At 44.6% G+C, this 18400-nt stretch overlaps 1 protein-coding gene across 2 annotated transcripts in view; it reads right to left on the bottom strand.

Moving 5' to 3' along the window:
- Window positions 1-18400, bottom strand: part of trip13 (thyroid hormone receptor interactor 13) — a 46551-nt gene that overhangs the window by 17451 nt on the left and 10700 nt on the right. For both annotated transcript variants that reach the window (XM_038796808.1, XM_038796809.1), the window contains exons 3-9: window positions 17668-17833; window positions 14747-14876; window positions 12918-12973; window positions 12009-12099; window positions 4816-4888; window positions 3414-3477; window positions 1346-1432 (exon numbers count right to left, since the gene is read on the bottom strand). In XM_038796808.1, the coding sequence (XP_038652736.1) occupies window positions 1346-1432; window positions 3414-3477; window positions 4816-4888; window positions 12009-12099; window positions 12918-12973; window positions 14747-14876; window positions 17668-17833 (667 nt within the window). The remainder of the gene's footprint in view (window positions 1-1345; window positions 1433-3413; window positions 3478-4815; window positions 4889-12008; window positions 12100-12917; window positions 12974-14746; window positions 14877-17667; window positions 17834-18400) is intronic.

Genomic DNA, 18400 nt, shown 5'->3' with positions numbered 1-18400 from the left:
CAGAATTGAACCCAGGTCCCTGGAGTTGTGAGGCAGCAGTGCTAACTGATGTTACAACTGTGCCACCCTGCCACCCAAAGAGCTGCAGAGTTTGTCTTAGTTAGCATTTTACCCTCAACCATCATTAAAAAAATAGATTATCTGGTCATTATCACATTGTTGTTTGTGGAAGCTTTTTGCACACAAATTGACTGCCATATTTCAGTATGTTTTCAACAATTATTACATCTCAGAAGAATCTGACTGACTTAAATTATGAAAGACGCTATGAAATGTAAAGCTTACTTTTTTTGATAACTAATAAAATCCTCTGACAAAAACACATCCCACGATCTTTCAAAAGTTTCATGCCCCCATTGGACAACATTCACTACTAAGCTATTCCACATATGCACCATCTGTTGCTTTGAGCTTATACCTCAGCTGTGTCTATGTCTTTTCGTGTCTAAACTTGAATCCCCGTTCCCTGGTCCTTGAACTTGTGTTGATAGTGAACATTGTTTGGGGATCCAGTTTCTTTTTGGGACTCAAATACTTCATGAAGTTACCTCTAAACCAACATTTTTTCCAATGTACACATTCCCAATTAGGAAAGCACAAGATGCATTGTTCCATTTATTTTGCCCCCCCCCCAAAAATTAGAATCAACTTATAGAATTGTGCTTGGAACTAATGCACAATTAGCAACGCCGTGAACATTAGTTAAACTCTGAAGTGAAGACAGATAATTTTTTTTGACATTATGTTCCTATTTTAAGAAGAGCAGAGAAGTTCTCCATGCTCATACCTCTAAGTAACACCACCAAAAATAGAATAACCGGTCATTTATTTCATTGCTGTTTGCAGGATCCTGTTCTGCACAAATTGGCTGCTGTGCTTGTTTACATAATATTGACTGCACTTCATTGGCCATAAGTCTTTTGGATACATGGACATGGAAGATTCTACATCAATGGGATTTTTACCCAACTATTAATAGCACAATGTGCTTAAATTTTAAACTAATGCAGCTAATAAAACATGGAATGTAGTAACCAATTTCACTACAAATCTCTGTCAGTTAGCACAACAGTACAAAGCAGTTCAGTGACATCTAGTGGCAGATACCCATGTTTGAGCTGAATTTCTATAAATACTGTAGGTATTGCATAAAATCACAGATTTTAAAGCACAGAAACAAATCAATGTGGTCTCCGCCACTGTCTGTGCTCCACACAAGCTTCCTCTCACCGTACTTCATCCCAAATACTCAAAATAAAGTAACTTGGAAAACATCACATGAACTAATTCAAACATGTCTCAATGGTGTTAATTTGGATGTTCTTAAGGACAGAATGCATCTTACCTCATCAATTAAAACAAATACAAGGGATTCCGTGTCCATAATTAAGTCCCGAATGGTTTGAAACATCTTTGTGACAAGTTTTCCACTCTGTTTAATAAGACATTTTAAAATTAAGTTCCTATTAATCTGCTTTTGCTCTAAAGTTGATCCTCTGTAAATATCAAAGTGTTTGTGAATTCTAACTTAATGATGACACAACATTTTTATTCCCATTTTGGCAACTACGGCAAACTGATACCTGCCAATCTCATTGGTTCACAAATTCAAAGGTTTGTATGACCGACCTTGCGTTCGGTCATTACCAAAAACTAAAGTGTTTAATAATAGTTTCTGAATAAATATGACTGGCTTTCCATGTTTACTTAGAATGACACTCTTAGTTTATTCATTTGGTCATGAGATGCAGACGCTGTTGGCCAGCCAGCATTTGTTGCCCATCCCCGACTGCTGGTGAGGTGGTGGTGAGCCACCTTCTTAAGCCACTGCAGTCTGAACGGCCACAGTGCTGTTAGGAAGGGAATTCTAGGAATTTGACCTTGCAACAGTAATACTTTCCAAGCCACGAAGGTGTGAGACTCGGAGGCAAACTCGGAGGTATTCCCAAGCATCTGCTGCCCTTATCCTTCTAGGTGGTAGAGGTCGAGGTTTGTAAGGTGCTGTCGGAGAAGCCTTAGTGAGTTGCTGTATTCATCTTGAAGATGATATACGCTGCTGCCACAATGCGTCAGTGATGGATTAAGCAGATGTTGTAGATGGGGTGACAATCCAGTTGGCTGTTTTGTCCTTGATGGTCTTGATCTTCCAGAGATATGTTGGAGCTGCACTCATTCAGCAAGTGGAGAGTATTCCGTCATACTCTTGACTTTTGCCTTGTAGATGGTGGACAGGCTTTGGCGAGTCAGGTGGTTGAGTTACTCTCTGCAGAATTCCCAGCCTCTGACCTGCCTTTGTCGCCACAGCATTTATCTGGCTGCTCCAGTTCAATTTCTGGTCAATGGTAACTCCCAGGATGTTGATAGTGAGGTTTGCAGTGATGGCAATACCATTGAATGTCAAGGAAAGATGGTTAGATCCTCTTTGGTCATTGCTTGGCATTTGTGTGGTGCAAATATTGCTTGCCACTTATCAGCCCAAGTCTAAATATCGTTCAAAACCTGTTGCTTGCGGACATGGGCAGTTTCAGTATCGGAGTCGTTGAGAATGGTGCTGAACATTGTGCAAAGTGCAATCATTAGTATTATTTTCAGCAAATATCCCCACATCTGACCTTATGATGGTGGGAAAGTCATTAAAGAAGCAGCTGAAGGTGGTTGGGCCTAGGACATTACTAGGAACTCCTGCAGCAATGTCAAAAATTGCAGACTTATCACCCCGATTCCCATTGTACCATTTGGGGATGACACACTGGTTAGTACTGCTGCCTGACAGCGCCAGGTACCCAGGTTCAATTCCTGCCTTGGGTAATGTCTGTGCGGAGTATGCACTTTCTCCCTTCTCCGAGTGGGCTTCCTCCGGTGCTCCAATTTTCTCCCACAGTCCAAAGATGTGCAGGTTAGATGGATTGGTCATGATAAATGACCCCTTAGTGTCCAAAGATATGCAAGTTAGGTGGGGTTATGGGGTTGCAGGGATAGGGCAAGGGAGTGGGCCTAGGTAGAGTGCTCTTTCAGAGGGTCTGTGCAGACTCAATGGGCTGAATGGCCTCCTTTTGCACTTCTGGAATTCTATGGTTCGATGGTTTTCAGTTCTTCTAGGGCTCCTTGATGCCACTCGGTCAAATGAAGCTTTGATGTCAAGGGCAATCATTCTCACCTCGTCTCTTATGCAACATATCTGTAGATCACTCAAAATACATTAAAGAAAAATCTCAAAATTCATAATCTAGGCTGTAGGCATGAGTGGTTTAGCAAATGTTAGTCATTAATCAACTTTCTTGTGCTCAAGAAAAGCAACAGCATTTAACAACATGATTTAAATAAACTAAGTTATTTAGGAAAGAAATAGTTTACAAAACAATTTTGTCACAAAGAAAATAATCTGAATGTGAATATGTATGGGGTGGATTTACCTCAGAAAACCACTTGGAGAAGAGACTGTGGCTGTTGATTTCTATCAGTTGTCCATACCGGTACCTGAAACACATACAGTTGCAATCACTGCTCCTTGAAAATTCTAAAACAAATGCAAGTTCATTGGTAATCTAATCCAGACAACAATTAATGAACATATTCTTTCATAAAAATACAATGAAATGAGCTGAGAATATTTCTCGCTCTGAACTATGGCGATTTTATATTCCAAACTGCAAAATCATTTCAGTCAGACATAAAAATGACTCATGGAGTTTCCCTTTAAGAAATGCTTTTATCTTATCACATGGCTTCAGTGATATCACTGTGTGGGTGGAGCTGGGCTGTGGCTCTGTGAGTTTTTACTTTCGTTTACACATTTGGCTGCTGTGGACTCAGATAGAGAAGTATTTTGGCCTGTCTCTCTATTTTCAATTTTAAAGAGTTAATCTAAGGAAGAAACCCAATGATTATACTTACCTGCTGTTTTGGTAAAAAGGGGTTTTTGGTTTATGGGATCTTGTTATTGAATTGGAATAGTCAAAGGGGGAATTCATTAAGGGTTATACATAGATTGCAGTAGCTGTGTGGGGGCTTTATGTTTGTAATTGATAATAATTCTTACTGTGTGTGTTTATACAAATGTTAACTAAATTCGTAGAATAAAGCTTGTTTTTTGATTAAAAGCGCCCAACAACTCTGTTGAATAACACCTGAAAGGCAGGCTCTTGTGCTCATCATAACCAAAATCAATAAACAGTTATAGGTCATGTGAACTCCATAATGTACTTTATGTATTACTCAACTGTGTGAATACACCCACAGTTGCAATATGCAATTTGTATATCCCCATTGCTGCTATCTCATCCAGGATGCCAGCAGCTTAAATCCTGAAGTGAGATACCGCACTGAATAACGGAGAAAAATATACCCTGCAATTCATATTTAACTAATTTAACTTACCAGGCTTACAAACTGTGGCCATTTTGGGTCATGTGTGAAATATCATATTATAAATACTTTAATAATCACCAGAATATGATTGCTATCCCATCAGGCTGGATGAATTCAAGCTGAGATCCCAAAATTAAAGGTTAGAATGTTTATACTGAACCACTATCATGCAGATCCAAGATTTGGGAAACAGTTGAATTAATTGAAAAGTTATTATATACCTATAGTGCAACAATATTTTGGGTGCCAATTCTTCTCCCCCCCCCCCCCCCCCCCCCCCACACACACACACACACACACACCCTCCAATGATATCCATAAGTATTGGCTAATAGAACCAGCCGTCAGGTGCTTTATTCCTGGCAAAAATATATTTTTTAAAGTGAGCCATTAATGCAGAATACAACAAACGTCCCTAATTGAATGCAACACTTTTGTGGAGCTTACCGGTGAGAAAATCGAATGGTAAGTTTTTGAGCCAGTGCTTTGCATAAAGATGTTTTACCAGTTCCTGGAGGACCTATGATAAGGAGAGAAAACAAAGAAGTTGTGACACTTATGTTGTTCTGATTTAGTTATGGCCTAGAACAGACTGCCTAAAAGGTAGCAGATTCAACAGAAATTTTCAAGTTAAATTTAATCTATACTTAAAAGGATTCTTTTAAATGCAGGGCCAATGGAGAGTAGGCAGGGGGTGAGGGGCTCAGTGGATAGTTATTTCAAAGAGCCAGCAGACATGATGTGTCAATTAGTCTCCTTTGCTGTAGGATTCTATTTGGGCAACTAGAACTTGGCTGACATTTCCTATCTCCCTCACAGCCAGGCTGTGTCCACACAAGCACCCACAGTAGTCCTGCCAAGCTGATAAATGAGTCATTTTTCATTACAGCATTACACAGCTTTTGAAAGGTCCTTTAGCTATGGTATCACAATGAAGTACAATCTCTACCTCACGCAATTTCCATGCACATCACAGGCAGCAATCTCAGGCAGGAATTCAGTCTAATATTAGTTTTTCCTCATCAGAGAATCCTGAAGTATTTTTTAAAGCTGGCTTTATACATTGCTCTTTATGCAACGCTTTAACAGACAGATTGTGCCCAGCTCCTTCGGACTGAGTTCCAATGAGCAAAGAACACATTTGAATAGTTTAGTTTTATACCATTGTTTTCTCGTTACTTCTGAAAGATAGTCGTCCTACATTAATCAAAGCCCTCCGCTATCCAGATAGAGGAGTCACTTGTGTGTCAGTCACATGAACCTTAGAATGTATTGATGCAGAGTTTGAGCAGGAATGCTGCTTAGATGCTGAAAATACAATACTGTACCATAATGCCTTCTTCTTACAAAGCTTTGCAATGCTTTTCAAAAGTAATTGTTAAAGAGAATATTGTTCCATCCAATCGGAATGTTGTTCATGAAAAGAATTTAGAACAGAATGTAGTAGGGCAAGTAAGGTACAACACGGAACATTACTCTACAAATTATTAATTTGTCTTTGTGCTCATGGCATTGTAATCCATAATTATTCCCAGCTAGCTAACTTACTCGAATCAAAGGATGCTCTGCCTCTCTCAGGTGAAAGTCATGTGGGTGCGAATTAGTGCAAGTAACAAAGGAGGCCTGGGTGCCATGGCTGCTGAGGGGGAGCGAGAAGTACAGAAACTTTTAAAACTCTCCAAAATTGTCATGCTTGCTTTGGGGGGGGCGGGCTCTGCTGCCTGGTAGCGGGGGGCAACTTGGTGACAAGTCCGTTGACTCGAGGTGTCCTCCTCGGGATCGGGGTGCTCTGGCTCAGGCCGCCATTGTTGCAGTCTGTGTTTTGGTGCTACTTACAGGACCATGGCTGTTCACTCTTCTGACTGCTCACTGTGCCCTGGAAATGTTCAGAGTACCTCTGGTCATTTGGGAGACCTTCCCAGCCGCCTCCCTGGAAACCCTCAGACGCCAGTGGTATCAGCGTGGCCAAGTTCAATCAGTGACCCACCAGATGCTGACACTCACTCAATACACTCATCAGAACGCAGCCCCACTGCAGGGGAATAGCAGAGCTTATGCCAAACAAAGGACACATGCATCGTGACATTTGGCACCCTCCCTGGCACTGCCCATCTCAGGGCAGAGGCCCCACCAATGACATTATCAGCTAGCCCACCCCTTGGAACCACTGGCTGGCTTCAAGCCCTGCCCTGAGCAGGTTGTCACAACTTGTGTGTCACACCCAAGTCACACGTAAGGCTGCAACTAAACTCCCAACAGGCACACACTTGCCTCGCTCAACTGAATCTGTAGGAGCTGCCCACACACAAGTCTCTAAGCATGGAATCGATTGTTGGAACATCATGACCCTCTCCACACAACCAGATGCCACCCTGCTGATGGGTTTAACACACAGTCACAGAATAAGAACAGCCACAGTCAACCCTGCTGGGAAAACAGGTCAGGGGCCATAGAACCTACCACTGACCCAGGTGGCAGCAGCCACCAGTACCCCTCTTGACAGAGATGGGTGGTGAGGATAGAGGCTCCCCACCCCAGAGGCCTGCTGCCACTCACTGATGGGGGCAGGAGTGCAGGGTAACATATCGAGTGGAGCGGCTGAGAGGTGTGTTGGGGTGGGGGGTGGAAATCAGGGTCACCATGCAGCCTGTTGGATTTGGATGGGCAAGGGAATACTCATCTTGCTAACATATCTTCTAGTTTCTCCCCCTGCAGAGGTTACCTTGAACTTTTACACCTCTGGATCTTTCCAAGGACCAACTGGGGCTCTTGCAGGCATCCACACACAGGTACATCCATGCTGTTATGGATGCCCTATGCGCCCTGGCAGGGGACTCTGTAACCTTCAATCTGGCCCAGGCACACCAGGATGCCCGGGCAACAGGATTCGCTGCCATGCCCTAGGTTCAGTGGATGATCAATGGGATGCATATCCCCCTACAAGCACCAGCTCGCCAGGAAGTGTCCTTCATCAATAAGAAGGGCTTCAACTCCCTGAATGTGCAGTTGGTGTGTGACCACCAGCTTCACATCATGCCTGTGCCCGGTACCCAGGCAGCGCGCACGATGCATATGTCCTGGCGCTTTCGTCGGTTCCCAGCATCTTTGAGGCACTCCTTCAGATGAGGGGTTGGCTCTTGGGCGACAAGGGTTACCTGTTAACGTCTTGACTAATAACAGCTGTCTGCAGGCCCCAGACTGACGCAGAGAACTGTTATAACAATACTCATGCAGCACCAGGAGCATCATTGAGTGGTGCTCCGGCATCCTCAAGATGCGCTTCAGATGTCTGGAGCGCTCTCCAAAATAGCTCCAGGTGGGTCTCTAACATCATGCCGGCCTGTCGCACAGTAAAGGGGGGAGACATGCTGGAGGAAGAGGAAGAGCGGCAGGTTTCACCTGAGGAGGAGGATGCCCAACAAGAACCAGGCGTGGTCTCCGGGCTGGCAGGGCAGACCGCCCAACGTGTGCTCCTGGGCTGCCGCACACGGGACAACCTCATCACCTCCCAATTTGCCGGCTCAGAGGCCTGGCCACAGGCAGCTCTATTTCCGTGCCACCTCTCCATCACGCTCTTTCCACCCCCTCCAAATGATGCCCCCCCTTCCCCATAGCCGCTCACAACCTTCCATGTGACTCTTTCCTTCACTGCACCTTGCCTGCCCCTCTGCCCTTCACTGCACCCCACCATGCAGCTCCTTCTACCACCTCCGAGGGTCCTACCAGCATCACCCCAGCGGGTCTTGTCCATGGGATAGAGGACGATGGTGACATAAGAACTAGGAGCAGGAGTAGGCCATCTGGTCCCTCGAGCTGCTTCGCCATCAAGCTGATGGCTGATCGTTTTGTGGACTCAGCTCCACTTATCTGCCCGCTCACCATAATCCTTGATTCCTGTGAGATGAGCTCTGATGCTCCTTATCGTTTGACAAAGTCTGACTCCTGCCTTTAGGATCACCTTCCACCGTCCTCCCAGGTGTTCCCTGTATGAGCACTGACCAATCCATCTCACGAGCTTATATCCTTTGAGGAGGTTGGCAAGGAGGGGCGAATATGGAGATGGTGAGGGGTCACTCACTGTGTAAACTGTCATACAAGGCGACTTCATATTTCTCATCCCGTCCCGTCCCTGCCACTTCTTTCAGGGCCCTGGCCCTACGCCATCCTCCAACACCTCCCCCCCCCCCCCCCCCCCGCAACCCGGCACACCCACTGCACCCAGTCCAGGCCACCCTTAACACGCTTCGGTGACAGAGGATTGAGGCAGGTTGGAATGTTGGTGAAGTGTTTACTGGCAACTATACGCATTGTGCTCTGACCCCTAATTATCACCTATGTGCTACACCCATGCCAACATAAATGGTGTCTAACTTTCTAATTTTACGTGGTCTACCGCTCCTTCAAGATATGACCCCAGACAGCACATCAGATGTGGAGGTGGCTTGCTGTGTGTTTCTCGCCCTCTGACCGGCAATACCTTTGGCGGCCATCCTCTGGAGGGCCTGGACCTGTCTGGCCGACTTTGGGTGCCACCCTGTTCTACCCGCTGCCCATCCGATGCGTCAGTGTCAGGTAGGGAGGACTCGGAAATGCTAAGGTGTTCCAGTACCTCCACTGCGGGAGGCACCGGCACAGGGCCCATCATTTCCTCTGCCCTCGGGGAGCTCGATGGCCTTTGGGCTACTCTATGGGACGGAGGCGATGCTGGAGTGAGCTCCAGAAGCTCCATCACCTGGTGCTGCCAGTTCTGGAGGACTACCCTCGTATGAACCAGAATGCCCTAACCATAGAGCACTAAGACCCGATACGTCCTTCAACAAGTGAGACATGTCCCTCATTGCCTCGGTCATGTCCGTCCATAACTGGCCAAGATCAGTCAGCGCCCAGCCAAGGTCGGTCAGCACCCAGCCAATGCCCTCGATGCCCTCAGCCATGACCCTTTGTGACTGGGCCAAGCTCTGGAGTGCTGCAGTAATGTCCGTGTGGGCCCGGGACATGTCTGTCCGTGGTTGGACTCCCCTGACCTGCGCTTCAGCCATCAACCGCACAGATTGCCCCAAGCCTCGGCCGTCTTGACTCATGGCTCCAACTTCTTGCCTCAGGTTTCCACTGTAGACGCCACTTGTTCAGTGTTGGGCTGGGTACCACGCATTGTTGGCACATTCTCCTGCGCCGGAAGGCGGTTTAACTCCTCCAGCAGCACCTGCAGTGGCTGGAAAGTTGCGCATCTTGTAAATTCTGGCTCTGTGTCTGCATCTCTGCCAGCGGTGGGATCATATTTTCTATAATCGACCGCCCGCTCCCTTGGGAGCTCCTACCTCCACCTGATGTGCTGTAGCATGTGTGAAGCGTGCGCCAGAAGATGACCTAGGAGCCTCTTTACTAAAATTCCTTACCGAGGTGATAGTCTCTGCGATGGTGACAGCAGTAACAAAAAGTCATTGTATTCCATGGACTGGTGTTCTGGAGTGTGCTGGGGGTGAGGTAGCTCGGATGACTCAGCCGGGTCTGATTGTGATCTTGCTAAGACATGAGACATGGTGAGATCTTGGGAAGGAGTGGTCTGTGGAAGAGGGATGACTGACTTGTTATAGGGACATCATTTTGCATGGGGAGCTCACACGATTGCTGACCTTTGCCGCGGGGATAGGCTTATCTTCTACTTTGCCCGAAAGCTCCATCACCCTCTCCTCCGCGGGGTGTCTGCACTCGCAAGTCTGGGACGTCACCACCGGTTTACTCGTGCTCCCTACGACTATGGCCGCATTGTCCTACACGACCCAAAGGACATTGTGAGACGCATGGAGGCAGGTTCTACAGGAAGGGGGTTTTGTAGCTGGTAGCATGTGTGCAAGGCATCTGGCTAGAGGGCAGTACAGGTGTTGGGGTTTGGAGGAGTGTGGCATGTAAGGGAGATGCAGGCAGGTGGGTTTTGGTTGGTCTCCAGGAGAGTGGGTGGATGATGTGAGGAGTGAGGGACAGGACTGATACCAGGGAACACAGGTGGTGACACACCAAAGTTGTCCTAAGGAGGTTGTTCATCTTCTTTCAATACTGCGTGCCAGTCCTCCTGCAAGGCTGGTAGCACTGGCGATGTAAATCCAGACCATCACTTTTTGGCAAATCCGCAAGTTAGAGCGAGACAACTAGTCTCACTCTAATGTGCAGATTCCTGAGGTACCTGAAGCTTTGAGATTCATCCCCTTCGCCTGGGAGACCTCAGGAGAGTGCCTTTCAGCATTGGTCTCCACAAACGGGGACCAGGCGGAACAGCACTTGTGGGGTCTTCAAGGGGATCAGAGGCCCCCAGCTGCATATACTTGGGCAGGGTGGTGCCCTGCCACTGCTGGTGCCACCTGGGCACCCTGGTAGTGCCAGCCTGGCACTGCAAAGGTGCCCAGGTGGCACTGCCAGGGTGCCCACTGGCATTTTTGTACGTGCACGATCGGGTCAGGGACCCTCCCACAGTGTGTTCGGGCTGGGGAGTCGCTTCGGGGGCCTCAGAGATGTTGACGCTATTTAAAAATGGTGTCCCGATTGCTCGCTACACTGGGGAGTTCTGGCGGGTGGAGCTCCCCTGTATACAAAACTGGACCATGTGCGGCCTTGGCCAAGCGATCCCTGCTGAGGCCCCTTATACTACATGAGTCGCTGCTAAACGTTCTTTGCAGCGTTTGTTCCCAGTTAGTTTGTCCCAGGTTACTTTGTTCCCAGTTAGTTTAATCACGCCCTTACTCTTCCAAACGGAGAATCCTGCCCATGATCTTCATATAATTTCTGCATGCTATTCCAGCACAGAGAGCATCACAATATATTTTCCAAGGATCTAACTATGCACATTTTCTAATAGGAATCGCTGATCAAGATCAGGTGCGAGAACCTGGCTGGCCTCTCACCTTCCTGACCCAGTGGGGCCCTGAAGGAAACATTGGATGATTGACTTACACCCATACCTTTCAATCCCTTAAACCTATTCGACCATTAAATTGGATTATGATTGATCTGTACCTGGTGAAATACTTCTCCAGACACTGGGCATGCATGAAACTAAATTTGGCAGAATAGATTACAACCTGTAGTATGATGCATTAATGCAAGTTCAAATACTTTAACCAAGAATTTTACCGTGTCATGTCATCAACACAAAAAGAGGCTTGTGGTGTTTTCTTTTATAAATTTAGAGTACCCAATTAATTTTTTCCAATAAGGGGCAATTTAGCGTGGCCAATACACCTACCCTGCACATCTTTGGGTTGTGGGGGTGAAACCCACGCAGGCAAGGGGAGAATGTGCAAACTCCACACGGACAGTGACCCAGAGCCGGGATCAAACCTGGGACCTCGGCGTTGTGAGGCAGCAGTGCTACTCACTGCGCCACCATGCTGAGGCTTGTGATGTTTGATCTCTGGACATGACAACAGGTCACCATGTGGAGTCTTGAAGATTTCATGCTTGGGCAGGACACACTTCTCAAATGGGCAACGAGATCTGCAGGGATTCATGACCTATCGTAGTTAATGTTTAGACAAAAAGAGGGCGGGTCTCCAGACGCATGGCAGGTACCATTAGGAGATAAAATACTGCGAATGGATTGGAACAACACAAGAAAAGGCATTGATCGTAAAAGAGTCAAGACTAACCATGGAGTAGCACCACTCGATTCCAGGCAATCAAATTGCTATCAACATTTCGGTCAGAAAACAGCATGGTGGTTGAGACGTAGTCAAGTAACTGTAAGATATAAAGTTAATATAGGTTATCACTTAACGAAAATAAATTAATTTAAATATATTAAAGTGCATAAATAATAGAATCTTCAAGACTTATAAAACGTAATGATAGCATAGCCACAAAAACAATGGGGTGAAATCTCTGCCCCCGGCATTCTCCGTTCTGCCGGCAGCACACACTCACCGCGGGTTTCCCGGCAGCATCGGTGGCTACAATGGGTAATCCCATTGGCCTGCGGCAGGAACGGAGAAACCCACTGCCAGCGACGGTGTGCCGTCAAAAAAAAAAACAGGGCTGGGGAGGTGGAGAATTGACCCCAATATTTGAATCTATCAATCTAAATACAGCCTAAATCCTCGTTTGAGGGTACATGCTGTTGTGGAGCCTTAAAACACCGATGGCAGGCTGGTTATTCCATAAAAAATGAGAAGACAAAATGAAAAAGGAAAGTTATGACTCTAACTTACTTCAATGTGTTGACACTACAAACATCTGTTTCAAATACAATTCCTTTTGAAATTTAGAAACTTTATTTATGACAGAGTTGACACCACAAATACAGAATATTTTGTCGGAGAGAATTTTGTGAAGGATGACTTTCGCAATCAAATATTTTTAAAGAAGCTGTGGTACATTGATGCAGACAGGAAGAGTTGACATAGTCATGAAGAGGTCCATGCTAAATGATTAAACTTTATTCAGCTACATCAACAAATCTTATAGATTAACATGAAGAACAAAAAGTAATTAGTCATTAGCACTTCAAGCAGTTTTGCCTTCATAGCCAGGGTATTGTTGCAACTTTTGACGGCACTTACTTGTGATTTTACCTCACTATCGTATACCAAGCTTTCCCAGAGACCATGGAATTCACCTACGACAAAGGAATTAAAAGCTATATTTAATGAAAAACATAAAGCACATTACATTTCAAGTATGCTGACAATTTTAATTCACAAGAACCCCAAGTGCAGTTTGTTTTCTACAAGAATTCTGTGATGAATGTAGGAATTTCAGATGTAATACATTATAGTTATTTGGGGCAGTCAGGGTTAAAAACATGGGTTAGAGTGTGTTTGACTACTGCAGTCATGTTTTAAAAGAAATCCTACTTTGAAAAGTTGGCAATTAAACCATTGTAAAAAGCTTGGGCTAATGGAATTTCATTTTGATTAAGGGGATTCTCTGTGGAGTTAATTTGATTTCAGCTTGGTACGGTGATGTCATTGCTGGGTGGAGCTAAGGCATCAGGTATTTTGTAGAAAGCAGAGTTTATGCATGAGTCTGACAGGGATCAGATCTTGTCCTTAAAGCAGTGTCAAGAGATCTCTCTTTCTCAAAGAACATCTCTGTAAAGCAAACATTCCTGAATGCCAGCGGTATTTCATGGTGGATTGAGAGCGGAGATGTTTATTTTTCTTTTGACAAAGGGCCACCTGGACTCGAAACGTTAGCTCTTTTCTCTCTCTACAGATGCTGCCAGACCTGCTGAGATTTTCCAGTCTTTTCTCTTTGGTTTATTTTTCTTGTTGTTTAAGTGGAAATAAAGATAGCAATCAAGGGTATTGTATTCGCTGCATTGAGTAATATAGTTTAGGAGTAATTGTAAGGCATTTTCTCGTGTGATGTTAAAGATTTTAATAGTGTGTTAGTAATAAAGTTTATTTTAATATCACAGTGATTAGCACTGTTGCTTCATAGAACATACAGTGCAGAAGGAGGCCATTCGGCCCATCGAGTCTGCACCGACCCACTTAAGCCCTCACTTCCACCCTATCCCCGTAACCCAATAACCCCTCCTAACCGTTTTGGTCACTAAGGGCAATTTAGCATGGCCAATCCACCTAACCCACACATCTTTGGACTGTGGGAGGAAACCGGAGAACCCGGAGGAAACCCACGCAGACACAGGGAGAACGTGCAAACTCTGACAGTGACCCAGCGGGGAATCGAACCTGGGACCCTGGTGCTGTGAAGCCACAGTGCTATCCACTTGTGCTACCATGCTGCCCATAGGTCACCACAGCACTAGGTCCCAGGTTCAATTCCCGCTTGGGTCACTATCTGTGCGGAGTCTGCAATTTTGCCCCATGTCTGCGTAGGCTTCCTCCAGGTGCTCAGGTTTCCTCGCACAAATACCAAAAGAAATGCTTTTTAGGTGAATTGGACATTCTGAATTCTCCATTAGTGTACCCAAACAGGAGCCGCAGTGTGGCGACTAGGGGATTTCACAATAACTTCATTGCAGTGTTAATGTAGGCCTACTTGTGACACTAATAAAGATTATTATATCCTTATTTCTTTGTGTAATCACTCCTGGAACAAAGCATCCTTTCCTCAGTCTTACAAAACTAGAATAAAATATTTGGGTTTCTGTCCAGTACCCTAGCCACTGTTGGGGTCTGGTCTGGGATTGTAATAATATTAGGGGCTCTTTACTGAGATTTTAAAGTAGAATTCATTGTTCGGCTTGGGTTGATTGAATTTAAACACAGCGAGTGTGTGTGGAACGGTTGCTTTCTTTCAGGTTTTGAAGTTTAAATAGGAAGTGACTGGAGATGGCTCTTTCAGGTGCAAACGTTTTCCTGTGTGGGGCGATCTCCCAGTCAGGTTCCACAAAACTGCAATCGAGTTTTGTGGTACATACCAGCAGGAAGGAGCCAGTTATTTGATGCGGTCATATTCTCCTCTTCTCCCTCCAAAATATCAGAGGATGGGCCTTCTTCATTCAGACGAAATATATAAATTGAAACGTTGGATTTTGTCAGGTCAATGGGCTGTAACAGAGAATGAAGAGGATGGCTTCATAGCAGCAATCATGTTTTTGGATCTGAAAAGTTATAAGTTCGCAATTTTGGGGTTCTGTATGCACTGGGTAGAAATAATTAGAAAAAGTAAATACCCTATTTTGTAAGGTATTACAATAGAATGACAAAGCTTTTATTTTTTTAAATAAAAGCCAAAGCGATGCTATCCATCCCCCCCCCCCCCCCCCCCACCCCCTCCCTCCACCCCCCTCCCACCACCACCACCTAGTTACCTTCTAACCCACAGACACAGGAAAGGCCCTGAGGAATAAGATCAATATTCTATTTGGAATACCGAGAATTAATTCCCTTGCATCCATACTTTATCCTTTTAGCTCATCTACAGAGCACGGATCAACTTCCGTAAGTGTCTGCAAAATATTCTTTATAAGTAACAGTTCAAAATTAATTAATTCTGGAATTTAACAATTTAATCAAACAGTGATAAAAATATATTTCAATTTTAAGATAGCGCTGTGACAGGCACTAACATTAAAAAACTTATTACGGTTCACTCAATTTTGTCATTGAGCAAAACATCATGTGACTAGAATGAGTGATTTTATGACTACGAGACCAAGTGAAGAGGGAATCAGATCACAGGAAGAGAAAGCTTTAATTTAAAAAATAATGCATTTGCCCAATACTTCTTAGCTTTTACTAAGCATATAACTTTCTGGTTATTTAAATGGGCTGTATTTCAAACATGAAAGCATAATAGCCACCACATTTCAGTTGGACCATTGCGCTGTCAGAACTGCAACGGGACAGCATTGCCACTCCCCACTCAGTACCAGCATAGGCCCCATCATTTTCATCAGAACTGGAAAAAGTTAGAGATATAACACATTTTAAGTAAGAACAGATGCAGTCTCCTCTGGGAGACTGCAAGTATACTGCAAGTCAGGGAGGCTACAAGTATATTGAGTAAACGCTTTGCAAACACCGTTCAGTCTACAAGCATGACCCCCCCCCCCCATACATCCTGCTGTCTCTCAACTTAATTATCTGCCCCATTCACACATTGATCTCTCTGGCCTTAGTCCTCTACACCTTTCCAATGAAGTGCAATGCAGGTTTGAGGAACAGTACCCTGTCTTTCAATTAGTCATTTTACAACCTTCTGGACTCAACATTTCAGATCATTACCTTTGCTACTATTTGATTTTAGATGGCAACTGTCACCGATGATAAAAGCTTCCCTGTTGCTACAGTTGTATAGAATGTAGGTGAGAGCATATCTGGAGTAGTGTGTGCAATTTGGGCCGCCTTGCTGAGAAAAGACATAATCGCATTAGAAGTAGTTTGGAGAGGGTTCAGTTGACTGATTCCTGGGATGAGAGGAATGAAGCCTGTTCATTGGACCTGTTGGGCCTGTATCCATTATTAGTTTGGAAGAATGAGAGGTGATCTTATTTTATTCTCTCAGATGGTCATTGGTCTGTGGAATTCTCTTCCCTAGGAAGCAGTGGAGATAGGGTCATTGAATATTTTAAGGGCAAGTTTGAGAAATTCTTGATTGAATAGGCAGTCAAAGGCTATAGGGCAGGCATTTTCAAAGTGAGGATGGTGGCCCGCCGGTGGATCGCAAAGCCATCCATCGCGTCGTCCCCGCTCGCGTGAATTCATTTGCAACGGCCGCAGCAGCCGTTTTTTTAAAATGCCAGCTGCGAGTGGCTTTAGAAATGGTGGCTGCAACCGGCTTTAAAAAATGCGGGCGCACTGTGCACATGTGCCCGCTCATCAGTGCACATGCCCGGAGCCCTGAGAGAACACCGCCTCCTCCTGACGTCAGTGCACTGACACAGGAGAATTGAAAAAAAAAATTCAATTCAGTCTTCCTGCATCTGTCTTGAATATGCTCAATGACTGAGCCTGCAGAACTAGTGAATTTTAGAAATTAAAAAGGTCCACAATACTTTGAGTTAAGTAATTCCTCCTCATCTATGTCTAAAATCATCTCATTGTAATTTGCAGACTATATCCCCAGGGTGTAAACCACCCATCTGAGGAAAACTTACATTCTGCATCTGCTCTGTAATCCTGAAAGAATAATGCCCATGTCAATGAGGTCATTTTTCATTCTTCGCTACTCTAGACTATGGAATATAAGCCCAAGCTCACCTCTTGCATTAAAGGTAAGAGAAAATGGTGGTTTGCGAAGGTCTGCCGGCGTGGGTCGCGAAGGTTGGCCGGCTTGGGTCGCGAAGGTTGGCCGGCGTTGCTTCTGACGGATGGCCAGTTGGTAAAAATGGTCCGGGGCAAAAAGATTTGAAAAACACTGCAATAGCGGGTAGACAGGAAAGTGGAATTGATGCCACAATCTAATCATCCATGATCTTATTAAATGGAACAGCAGGAGTGAGTGGCAAATGGCCGACTACTGCTCCTAATTCGTATGTTTATATGAACCTACCTTTTGTTTCTCGTCTTACCCCATTGCTATCCCTTTTCATTCATTTCATCTCTCCTGCCCTCCTCCCTTTCCTTGCCCCGTATTTGCTTTAAAGCTGTTGCACCACTAACCTCTTCCAGTTTTCATGAAAGGTTGACTTGAAACATTAACTATTTCTCTTTCCAGAAAATGGCAATCAAGCTATAATGCAAGCTTATTTTCCTTTGTGTTTTTCTTTACCTTCCAGCTAAGCATATATCACATATTGTGACACATTCCAGATCACTTGCAAAATACAATTTTAGAGAAATATTACAAAAGTTTATGCCTCGTAACTTTTAACTCTTCCCCCCATCTACCTCTTACCTGTCTCTCCTTAAATGAGAGCTCCGTGTCTACAATGCACACAGAGTTTACATGCTTCGCCAGAAATTCGTCATCAAATTCCATCCAGACATAATCTCCGAACACCACTCTGTGCCTGCTTAGTAGCTGTAACACACTCAGCCTCACATCTTCTTGCTTCACCGTACTATCAAAACAGAACTTAAGCCATGTAAAAATCATCACCTGCAATAACAGTTGCTGCAAAGGTGTAGATTTGCTTGCTGCATTTTTAATTAAACAACAATGTCATAATAAGTTTTCTGGCTTGTTTCATATCTTAATTTATTTCTGGTGCTTAAAATATCTTGTTCTGTGATTCATGGTTCATGTGTTTTAGAATACAAAGCTTTCAGGTTGAAGGTAAAAAGAGTAAATGTAGATAAATAGGTGCATCCAGCTAAGAAACCGATGAACAATCCTGGGGTGAATGCAATTCAAAATGTTTTGGAGATAATTACATTTAAAGGTTGGGGTCAGGTTGACTTAAGGGGTAAACAGTTAGAGTGGTCAATCATAAAACAGTAGGAGGGGTTACTTAGGTAAAGAACGGGAGACATGACACCTGCAATCATCGCAGTAAGAGCAGCCCAGAGAGATGTTTTTATTTTGGGAGTGAGAGAAAAATCAATTTTTGTAAAATAGATTTATTTCCTCAAATCAATGATCTGTTCAAGGACATCCCAGAGCATGCCAGTGTGTCATGTAGGGATAG

This window comes from Scyliorhinus canicula, chromosome 5, assembly GCF_902713615.1.
Source record: "Scyliorhinus canicula chromosome 5, sScyCan1.1, whole genome shotgun sequence".
Lineage (NCBI taxonomy): Eukaryota > Metazoa > Chordata > Chondrichthyes > Carcharhiniformes > Scyliorhinidae > Scyliorhinus > Scyliorhinus canicula.
This window is presented reverse-complemented; position numbering and strand designations above follow the sequence as displayed.